The 11,804-nt window shown below is 36.4% G+C and overlaps 1 protein-coding gene across 4 annotated transcripts; it reads right to left on the bottom strand.

Moving 5' to 3' along the window:
* Nucleotides 1–20: 20 nt before the first annotated feature.
* Nucleotides 21–7,842, bottom strand: LOC139779327 (transmembrane protein 245). Of its 4 annotated transcripts, none has more exons than XM_071717660.1 (9): nt 7,648–7,842; nt 3,525–4,520; nt 2,538–2,702; nt 2,270–2,468; nt 1,789–1,973; nt 1,607–1,707; nt 1,501–1,518; nt 1,077–1,379; nt 21–997 (listed from the first exon to the last, which is right to left on the bottom strand). In XM_071717660.1, exons 1-9 carry the CDS (start codon nt 7,807–7,809, stop codon nt 790–792), a joined length of 2,337 nt encoding a protein of 778 aa, XP_071573761.1. In that variant the 5' UTR covers nt 7,810–7,842; the 3' UTR covers nt 21–789. The 4 variants fall into 4 exon arrangements, with proteins under 4 accessions (XP_071573761.1, XP_071573758.1, XP_071573759.1 ...); XM_071717657.1 differs by lacking the exon at nt 7,648–7,842 and adding an exon at nt 4,633–5,411; XM_071717658.1 differs by lacking the exons at nt 1,501–1,518; nt 7,648–7,842 and adding an exon at nt 4,633–5,411.
* Between the last annotated feature and the right edge of the window lie 3,962 nt (nt 7,843–11,804).

Genomic DNA, 11,804 nt, shown 5'->3' with positions numbered 1-11,804 from the left:
AATTTAGGACAATACGTGCATTAAATGTTAAGAAAATTTATTATCATATCTTTGGTTACACATTTGACATGAGAAATATAAATATAAATGTTAAATCTTGAAGTCAGTACCACAATATACATATATATATTTTTTATGCGTTTTTTGTTTACACACTTAACACTAATCAATACGTTACAAACAACACGTAGCGTTCTCGAAATGTGATAAATTAAAATTGTATCGTGTATATAAGTTTTATATCACATCGTCATAAATAGGCCTGTTCGTTTTCGCTGCACTTCTGAACTAGTGCAATAAGAATGAAACAAATATATTTTCTTTCATTCTAACTTATTGCATTAGTTCAGAAGTGCAGTGAAAACAAACAGGCCTAATGTAACGATATTGTCGCAGATCTGTCTTTGTAAAATTCTCGATATAAGGATGGCGGAAGACTGAAAATCTATTGTCGTTTAAAACTAAATTCATAAAAAAAAAATTATATTAAGACTGCTTATAAATAATAAAATAACTTCTTTTAATTATCCATACAATATAAATATCTGTTAAGTCTAATAAGCGTAAGCTGAGACACCTGTGTTATAGTTCTCTTATCACATAAAAAAGTATATAAAGCACAACTTTCGCATTTGTATTTACACTGTATGTTTAGTCCAGCCATCATACAGCGTTGACTTTCAGGAAATATTTAATATCAAACTTTTAATCTATAACAAAAGCTGGAGCCAAGCCCGTAGCTCGTGATATTGCTAAACAGAGATATCGATTCCCATTAAAACCGTACTGTTATTTTGGCTCATATTGAGATGTTCTTTCATGGTTGGGATATGTTGACAGCACGGCTTCTTCCTCAGGCGAGTGCAGGTAACGTCGGCTTAAATTGATGACAACCATAATACAACACAAGAGCAAAGGACCAAAAATGGCCCCTTCCACGCCTAAACAAAAGATTCCACCCGCTATCGATAGGCCCGTCAGATAAGGATGTCCACCACTGAAACAAATGAATGCGTGCAAAGACGATGCGTGATTGAAGATATATTTCTAGAATATAATACGAAACACAATATTACCCTTTAATCTCCTTATAAAATTCCGTCACTACTATGCTACATGGGAGGAAATGGAAGAGAAAAAAGGTGATAGCAATCATCGATCCACGAGTAAACCAAAGTTCTATGGCAGCCGGGATGCAGGCAAAGTACGCGTCTAAGAAAGGAACTGCCCCCAACATGGTCGCGAGGGCCGACGGTAAATAGACAATCTTTACTTGGAATAAATTGTGTATGAACCACGTCCACATGCCGAAGAAGGAAGCGAGTTTAAAGGTGGCCGCGAATACTCCAATTACCGCTTCTTGTAACGCTACAGCAAACCTGGACAAAATCGATGTTGTTTCTAAATCTTAAATGTTTTCGCTGCACGCGATTACGTATTTCATGGCAGTAACGTCCAAATAAATATTAACTCGATCACATTATACAAAGACTAACTTACCCTTCTACATGAAGCGTGCTTATTAAAAGGAAATAATTTTATAAAATCAAAAATATTACATAAGAAAGGGAGAGCACAAGTCAAATTTCAGATATCAGATAGTTACCTGTGGCAACTAATAGGACTAAACATTGTTGTCAATTCGATGGGTTTATAAGTTTTATCGCTGGAACTGAGCAAATAAAATAAAGTTGTAAAGAACACAACCTGAAATATAACAAATTATTATATCTCATGTCTTTTCTTTTCCTTTATGAAAGTACAACTTTGCAGAAATACGCTGCATACCGTGCTGAGTACAAAATTAAGTACCGCCGATCCACTCATGAGTACGATATAAAACAGCTCCGTGAAAACTGTCAGTATCACAGACATATTGCCTTTGACGATGCCCCAGAGAGAGTCAAGCACCGACATCAAAATGCCAATATTCTCTTTGGCAAAATTCTGTATGCTAGTCATATTGAACAAATCTAAAAGGAGAAGCAATATCGTTCCATTGTTATATTATACACAAAGCAGTGTCCTTAGGCTCAGTTTCACAAGTGTCGGTTAACTTTTAACCTTAGATTAACTCACTATTTGTCTCTTTCTAAGGGGGACGTTAGAAGGAGACGAAAAGTGAGTTAATCTAAGGTTATTAACCAACACTTGTGAAACTGGGCCTTACTACAATAGACACAATCAACACAATCTACGTAAAAGAGTCAAAAGTGTAATGCAATAAATAATGCTAAATTGCAAAAATTTCTCGAGGCAAAGTATTTACGTAGGGGTGTTTTTCCGAAGCTTTCTTTGAAGCTCTCCCAAGCGGTATACGCAGACATAACATCTACAGTAGGACCCACAAGATCCGGATCCGTATTTGACATCATCCACGCCTGATAGAGACGATCCCAAAGCTCCAAGACTTTCTTCTCCATCTGCTCCGCTTTCGTCGGTTCGAGATCTTTCATGAGACCTCGAATCTGAATTAAACAAGCTGGATAAGTAAGTTTGACGTTTGCAAGTGGAGAAGAAAACAAAGTAAATCTTACTCCATCCGATATAGCGCTTCGTCCATATGTATATGCGTTATCTAAAACACTGTTAACGGACTCTTCCCACCTTTCTGGAACCCAATCAATATCAGGATTGTTCATCAAAGTGGAATTCAATATCTCGCCCGTTACTTGAACAAGATGTAAGCCTTCCGCATAGATCTAAAACAGACAGAACCGACTGTAGAATCAACCGTAGAATCGACTGTTATACAATTATACAATAACACAGTATACAGGGTGTTCCCGGGTTAAACAGCTAAATTTGAAATATGAATTTAGGATCTCAAAACAAGAAAAAATTTTCCTCTGGAGGTATGCTCGCAAACGCTTTGTTCAAGAGATATTTACTCCTGAAGTTACCGAAATATTATGAATAAACAATTTTGAAATAATGTAAGTTTATCCTCTTTACTGGTTTACAATAATCAAAATTTACAATATCAAAATTAAAATAATTATCTTCTTTACTGCGTGTTCTCAAGCAAAAAATGTATGAAATGCCTGTTAATGACCTTCAATCATTAAAACGGAGACTAGTGCAAGCGTACGAAGAAATAACAGACGCACAATGTCAGCCACTTGTTCTCTCACCGATAGGTGTAACGCTTGTCTCCTAGCTGGAAGCCATCATTCTCAACATAATACTGAACAAAATATGTAATACTCAAATTTTGATTACAGTAAAGCAGTAAAGAGGATAATTATTTTAAGTTTAATTACTGTTAAGCAGAGTAAAGAGAATAATTCAATTTTAATTACTGTAAATTTTGATTACTGTTAAACAGTAAAGAGGAAAAACCTCTATTATTTCAAAATTATTCATTCTTAATTCGGTATCTTCATAAGTCAATATCTCTTGAACGAAGCGTTTGCGAGCATAAGGAAAATTTTTCTTGTTTCTAAATTCATATTTCAAGTTGCGCCGTTTAACCCGGGAACACCTTGTATAATATAATGAACGAACACGTGTTTGTCGCATACCTGTATCGTGATGAAAATAGATGCGCAAGTGGTGAAAACGATCAAGCCAAGTATAACGGATGTAGTCGCTACCGCATTAACGGAGCCTTTCAGAACGTTTCTCAGCTTCTCATCTACAATAATGCTTACTTTGTAGAGACCTCTGATATTGGACGGTATAAGCGCTTGATGTCGTTCCATGGACCACGACTTGAGCGTTCGTATCGTCGAGTCACAATACCCGAGTATCCTTTCCCAAAAGCCGAAATAGCTACCCAATTGCTTGACGATATAATATACCAGCGGGATCACCAGAATGTGCGCGATCCACCTGTGTTTCCAGAGAAGCATACCGGCACACGCGTATAGCGCCCCATACATGTATTTGTCGGTGTCGACCTCGTCGTCCTGGATATCTAGAGACGTTCGTAATTCGGCCCTTATTTTGCCGAGCAGATAACGGTCGCGTAATGTCGCACGAGTTATAGAATGTATGTTACGCGCAGGTTTACATGTGGAGGATAAACCGGCGTCCGTATCCAAAGACATTGACTTTACGCTGAGTCTCGGTGTGCTACGTATTCTCTCGATACTCGCCACATCAGCGGACGCCGATCTTCCCGTTTCTTCTCGAGAGCGAATCGACGTATCCACGCTCTCGCCTTCGGGAATACAGTCGTTTACCCGGTCGCCACCCTGCGATGAAGAGGATTTATCCTCTTGGGAGCTCGGCAATAGGTCGTTTGTTAAAGCGAAACGCACTGCCTGCGAGAATGTCAAGTGCCTGCCATTCAGCTCATGACTGTCCATAATGAGTATTACTTCGTAAATAAATCCTATTGCACAGAGGATTTGCAGAGCGGTGAAGACCAAGACTCGGTAAGCCCCTGCTATGCTCGACAGATACATGCTGATGATGAACCATATCACGAAGGAACTGTAGCGAAAACGAATCGAGTTTGACGGTGTCCAGTAAATATACAGAATCGTCAAGTAGCCGATGAGTATAGTTGAAACCTGCAAGATATAAAATCTGATTAACTATTCGAACAAGCAAGAGAGTTCACGATATTTCTACAGGACGATACATAGCGAGGAGAAAACGCTACTGGACGCAGAATGAGGATACCGTGAAGACGTTGCACGTCAGAATGAAAAATCCAGAGACGACGGTGAAGACCTGAAATGTCCTCCAGGCAAGACACGTTATCACGTTAGGAGTGTAATGATACACGCCTGCAGCCAGCAACGCCAGCGACGCCGCCCAGACAATATACTTGATGCGCGTCCACAGAAAGGAACCCACTCTCTCGGAGACATTGTCGAATATGTGCACGGGCAGCAGGCCGACGTTGACAACCAGTGGGGTCTGCGATGCTTCCACTTTGGCGAACCAAGACTGTACCGTTGTGGCCAGCGAACACTTGAACGGGAAGAGAACGGAGCCGCACAGTAGGGCCCAGATTAAGGGTTTGACGAAGGGACTCAGGATAATATAGAGGCCGTAGCCGGCCGCCGAGACGAGACACAGGAAGAAGAGTGCGACGGCATTGTAGATTCCTTGCTTCAGGGCCTTCTCCTGGCCCGCGCTGAAGCCCGACAACATGTTGAAGAGGTTATCCATCGGCGAGCGAACGTTCTCCATCGTATTATATGTATAGTTGATCGGTATTAACTATATAATAACGATAATAATAACTCGCGTACGACTTGTCACGGGCGAATACGCTTCAAATCGTCTTCGGTGCGTCCTCGAGAATATGAGCGACGAGAAGACGCATCTCTTGGAGGAATAGAGGGAATCAGGGAAAGCGCGCGACGCTAAAGCGCTGGACACACGAATCGACGGAAGACGTAAGACGTAAATCGTAAGGAAATCCAACAATCAGAGTCGACTATTCCCCTCTTGTCGAGGGGAATAGTCTCGACTCTGATTGGTGGATTTCCTTACAATTTACGTCTTACGTCTTCCGTCGATTTGTGTTTTTAGGCCTTAACTTGTCAGACATTCAGATAATCAGGTACCTACTAGTGATAGTCTACCAATACTCTTAGAACGGTATATATGGAGGGGTAAAAACCAGAGTGGTGTAAGTCAAATTTTTTTATATATTTTCTCGTGTGCATAGATGCAATTTATATATTGTACAGATTACATCTATGCACACGAGAAAATATTAAAAAAAATTTGACTTACACCACTCTGGTTTTTACCCCTCCATATATATTCTAAGCCAATACTACTGCTTTATTGCACAGCTCACAGCATATATCATCACGTACGCTCACATACGCTAAATCAGATCAATATTCAGATCAGCTGATTCCAGCCAGCAGCCGATCCCGATACTTCCGCGCCGGGAAAGCGAGAAAACGGGTCAAAGAAGTTTTCGAGCAGAGATGGGCGGCAGTAAATACTTTCGTCTCCAAATTACACATTCAATTACATACCACTTTTACCATTTGTAATTGAAATCCATTTAATTATCCATATTGCTTTCAGCATTTGTAATTAAGTTCCATTTAATTACTCATTATTTTGAGCATTTGTAATCGATGCTGACAGTAATTGGTGCTCAAAGTAATTAAATTACACTCATGTAATGTAATTACATTCATATAACTTAATTATATTTATACATATTATGTAATTTAATTACATTTATGTAATTTAATTACTTAATTATTTATAATTAAATTAACTATTCTCGAAGATCAGCTCGTTCCAACAATTTTAAGAGTGAATTCAGACATTTCGCGATGGAGTGATCGAATTTCACCTGTGTGAAGTTAGCACCCCATTTTTGAAATTTTGAAATTCTAAAAGTTGTTCCGGGTTGTTCTAGACTTGTTCTAAATTGTTCCAGAAAATCAAATTTTTTAAATAAAAATGTTCGTGGAAAATTAATAAAAACGCGATTTTCTGACCTGGCCCCCCATTTTTCGAAAATTGAACTTTTCAAGGTTGTTCCAGGTTGTTCTAGTTGTTCTAAACATTGTTCCAAAATATTAGTTTAATTGGTCAAAAACTTTAAGAGATATTGAAAATAGAAAAATTTTGAAAATAACAGTTTTTGGCCATTTATTCGTAAACAAAATGACTTAGGGGAGACCGGGGCAAATCGTGACATTTTTTGGTTTTGAATTTTTTCTGAGATAAGTATTTGAGATAAAAATACGTTTTAGCCGGTTTTTTCATCGTGCAACCTTCTAGTTTTCAAAAAATATTTATTTGTGTCTTTTCATCACATTACTTTTAAAGTAGAACACGAAATGCCTCACTCTGTCTCGTGTCACGAATTGCCCCAATACCGAGGTAAATCGTGACAAGGCACGGGGCAATTCGTGACAATTCTTCTTTCAACGGGTTTCAATATCCGAATTCGTCCTATTTTCATGATTTATATCAAAACGTACACTTACTCACTCAAAAAAAAATTTTATTAATCAAATTGTACATTAAATGGAATAGAAAGGGCAAAAAATCGTTAGGCTTCGCTTTCGTCGTCTTCCGAACTGCGAGTAACGACCTTTCTCGGGCGTCCACGTCCTCTGCAAGCTGGCTGTTTCTTGGGGAGCTTGATCCTTATATTCTTTTTTTTATTTTGTACTCTTTCGTCATTTTCGTCAACAAGTGCATCGAGTTCATTAGCGTCAGTCAAAATTGCACTTCTCTTTCGTTTTCGTCCTCTTGTCGTGACTTTCCTTTTGCCCGCTTTTGGAAACGATCGAAGGGATTGTTTGAGGCCCTTGACACATCATTTTCAGTTGAGGTACCTGGCTGTGGTTGGTCATCTCCATTCCATCCTCGATCAGTGACTTGACCGGGTAAAAAATCGATTTCACCAAAAACGTCAGGATTAAAAGGAAAGATTCCTGCTGCTTTGAATCCGGCCCTGATGTTTGTACTTGTTGTGGCTAAAGGCAAAGAATCGGTGACGATCGAAGGGATGTCATATATCGTCATCGTTTTCCCAGGATTGTTCACGCAATGTGTCACGAATTACCCCAGGCGGTCATGTCACGAAATGCCCCAGCGTCATTTTTTATCTTTCGTGGTCCGAAAAACCCAGACAAGAAATAAATGCATGCAACCTGCGTTACACATGTGTGTGTAAATGCCAGGTGAACAAGTAAAACTTACCGTTTCAAATCTGGAAGCAATTGCTTCGTATTGAACACAAAATATCCGTGGATTCAAAAATTTACTTTTACACGAGGTAAACACTTTTTCCGCCACTGACAACGAAACATTGTAGATACGCACACCGAATTTTGTTCTAATATAGAGGACCATTAGACCCATCTATGGTCTGTAATACAGGTTTCTACCAGCAAATGCATAGAAGTTATCCGCGCAGGAAATTTTTCGTATTGTCACGAATTGCCTCGGTCTCCCCTACAAAACTGTTGATTTAGAACATATTTATAACCGCGTAGAATAACTCAAAACAAAATTTTTAACACCAGAACAAGAACCTAAAGGGCACTTTATTCTTCATCGGAAAAATTTATTTTTCGAATTTCTTGGTTAAAAATCTTGTTCTAAGCTTCCCGCGGTAAAACTCTCGTGTTCTCCACTGAAACAACTCAAAACAAAATTTTTAAGACCAGAACAAAAACCTAAAGGGTAGAGTTCCTCTAGTAAGAGTTAGGACACCGTCCGCCATTAATGGGGAATTATGCGAACGATCGAGAGAGACAGCCTCCCCACTCGTACTTTTCATGGGTCTTTGTCTCACTCCTACTTATAGCTTTGTCTCACTCCCACTAACGTCTTCCCCATTAATGGCGGAACCAATCAGAAGTCAGACCGGGGTGTCCTAACTCTTACTAGAGGAACTCTACTAAAGGGTACCTACTTTACTCTTCATCAAAAATATTATTTTTTTATTTTCTTAGTCCTTGCTAAAAGTTAAACTTTCAATAAAAGAAGACTTTGCATGTATGTCAAACAACTCAAAATTTTTTATATGTTAGAAGGGATTACCGTTAACAGTTTGAGTATGATTTTTTGTTATTTAAATAATTAGTATTGTTTAAACAATTAAAAAAATTGTTTTGTTGCAAAAAATTTTGAAACTTAAAATACAATATCAATGATGTATGTTTTACACATAAAAAAAGTTTAAGAAATATCTTAATGGTTTATTTATATTTTATTTATATTTACAGCAAAAATGTCGATTCTCTATAAGGGATAATGTTAATTTTATCAACTTTAAACTTAAATAACTCTTAAATAACTTCAAAATTTTACAGAGTATTTTTAATTTAATTTAGAAACAATTTACAGCACTTTCTGAATATATTTGAAATACCTCCAATACATCCTTAATTACAATAACTTTTAAACCAGTAAGAGAATTGTGCTGAAATTTTACACAGATACTTATTAGACGTAATAATAGAACAATCTATGAAATTTTTAGATTTTTGGTAATGCTTTGAGATGTCACCCATACATCCTTAAAAATAACTGTAGGTATTTTAATTTAAAAGGTTGTCTTGTTTTAGATCTGTTACTTATGCCTATATATTGAAGATGGTCAGACAACAGAAAAAACCTCAAGTAAAAGGTATTTTGATGCCGTCACAATGTTTTTTCATCCTAATTTTTTTATGTTCTAATATTGTTATATAATAATAATATTGTTCCTATCTAATATTGTTCCTATCTAATAATACCTGCTCCACTAGTGGGGCAGGTTGAGACACTTTTCAAAAATTGATTTTTTTTATTATTTAGGAAGTAAAGCACGTTAAACCAATAAACTTACGAAAATTTTAAAATTTAAGTAAATCTATGCTGGAAATCATTTTAAAAAGAATGTTAGCATAAATATTTAAAGAAATACAGCGAGTTGAATGTCTCAACGTGCTCCACTTAATTTCCCCTAGTCGTTTACTGATGTATTGTATGCCTCGTAAAAAATCGTGAATTTGATGTTATTATATACATTTTCGTATAATTCTCATTTGATAAGATATTTTATAAGCTACACATATACACAATAAGCAATTTTTATTATACATTTTGCATTTTATTATATTATATTACAATGTATTTTATTATGTTATATTACATTTAATTATACAAAATATAAACAATGTTATATTTTTAATGTAGGGTATATAGCAGAGTAAACATTTCATGTTTAAAATGAACGAGTCTTTTATTATTGTTCGCACAAAAAACTATACATTTTAATGAGATAATAAATACGGAAATGAATATTTGTAGATGCGTGTCGAATATGTAAATTTGGCGAGACGACTTCGGTGAGAGTTCCGTGGACATTGTAGAATCGCGACCGAGAGAGAGAGGAAGTGAAAAGAATCGCAACAGAGCGCTCAAAAATTTTTATACAATCTTGATAATTATGTTGTCGCGAATGCTTTTTTGTTTTCATACAACGTTTATAAATCATTATCGACGCAATGTAAAGAGCATAAAGACGCTAATGTGTTATTATCGCGTTTAATCGTGACAGTACTCGTAAATGCTTTTACAGATGCAATTTTTTTTACAGTTGTACGTGGCTTATATTCAGCTTTTATTTAGTCGAAATTGCCTATAAAATATATATATACAATGCATACATAATTGTCTCAAAATCATCACATATCCTCTCGGTAACAGAATTTTTTGGTCAATTTGAAGACACCTTTTTAATTAGCGAGAATGCAGTTGAGATAAGACAACAATATTTTGAAGTTGTAGAGCGATTGAAAAGAAGGGCTCTTCGCAAAAACTCTGAGGAGAGAGTCATGTAAGTAACAAAATTGTTTCTTTGAAATTTCGGATAGTTTACTTTATAGATTTAGCGTTAAAAGAACACGTATGAAGGTATCATTATGTGATGTCCACGACTGAAAAATTTCAATAAACAACGACTTTTTCTCTCTCGACATTTTCATTAAATAAAGAAAATATATAACTCTAAATTGTCTAAATTGTCGAAGAATCCGTTGCTAAAAAGATACCTATAGTGTGATTTTGAGATACTCTATACACGATACTATAACGTGTAATCGATAAAATTTTTCGGCTTCAAAGTTTTCAAGTCCGCCGAGTGTTTATCCATGGATCTGTGCGCATGCGCACATAGAGATATATCTCTCATGTTGTAAAGATGAACGAAATAGCGCGTTCTGAACTGACAAATGTTCACAGAGCTGTGGAGACGTTGCATATTGTACATAACGGCGATACGGTAATTAAAATGTATGATCAATCAATTCGACGTATTGATTTTATCACAAAGAATTAATCGCATATAATATAACGTTCTATTTGTTGAAATTTAATTACAATCATAGATCAGAGATCTGTCCGTGAGATATTCATTCTGCTTGCGCTACCACACCTTTTTCTTATGTCGTTGCCGTCACACTGCGTCACACATTGCGGGGCAGGCCGCGAGAGGGGATTGTTGCCAACTGTTAGCAAATGAATATGTGAAATGCATTTAATTAGCTGTTTCTTAATGTTTTAAATCGTTTGTACAATTAAAACCAAAATACGTTGAAATGGCAATATATGCTATTTTATTTTTGCAATTTCTTGATAACTATGCAGACAAATCATTTTAGTCTTCGTAAAAGTCCTTCCTAAATATGTAAAGAATTATTTGCATCTATTTTCATTAAATTATTTTTATCATTTTTAATATGCTTTCGACAGTTACATAAAGGGCCCCGCACAATGAAAAATATAAGGAACAAGGAACAGATATTATAGCGATTAAGACTAAGGAATCAGGAATAAAACTGGATGCACAATGAAAAACACACAACAGAAACAGGAAATAACACAGGCAATAGGGGAGACCGGGGCCTAACCGTCAGTTTTTTTTCGGTGCCGATTTTTAACAAGAAAATAAATAATTTTAGTAAAATGTGGTATACCACTGTAAAGAGTGAACCTTTAGCTACAAAATTTATATAGGAAATTTTTATCTACGTCGCTTTGTTTAACCGGTATAGAGCAAAAACGACAACGGTGGAAAAATTGAAATCTCAAAAATGCCGGGGTTTAACCGTCACACTGCATTTTCAATACATATACGTACATCTAATCCTGAAAAATGATATGATACATCTTAATAATTGTTTTTTAAGAGAAAAATATAAAAATTTATTTAAAATTTTTATGCGAAACATTATTAAAAAATAGTTACGAGGGTTCCTCTTTCCGCAGAAGTCACTCGCCCGACTTGTTTCACTCCTCGACGTCCGATGACTCTATTCGGTGTCTGAACGGTTGTAATTCCCGTCTCATCCATATTCCATATGCAG

This window comes from Temnothorax nylanderi, unplaced genomic scaffold, assembly GCF_030848795.1.
Source record: "Temnothorax nylanderi isolate EJ_2023f unplaced genomic scaffold, tnyl_v1.0 TNYL_tig0221_pilon, whole genome shotgun sequence".
NCBI lineage: Eukaryota > Metazoa > Arthropoda > Insecta > Hymenoptera > Formicidae > Temnothorax > Temnothorax nylanderi.
This window is presented reverse-complemented; position numbering and strand designations above follow the sequence as displayed.

Coding starts and splice junctions, on each gene's coding strand:
- LOC139779327 (XM_071717657.1), bottom strand. CDS start 5,148: ATGGAGAACGTTCGCTCGCCGATGGATAACCTCTTCAACATGTTGTCG. Junction 1,708..1,788: donor TTAATTTTGTACTCAGCACG/GTATGCAGCGTA, acceptor GTTATATTTCAG/GTTGTGTTCTTTACAACTTT. Junction 998..1,076: donor TTTTATAAGGAGATTAAAGG/GTAATATTGTGT, acceptor CATTTGTTTCAG/TGGTGGACATCCTTATCTGA.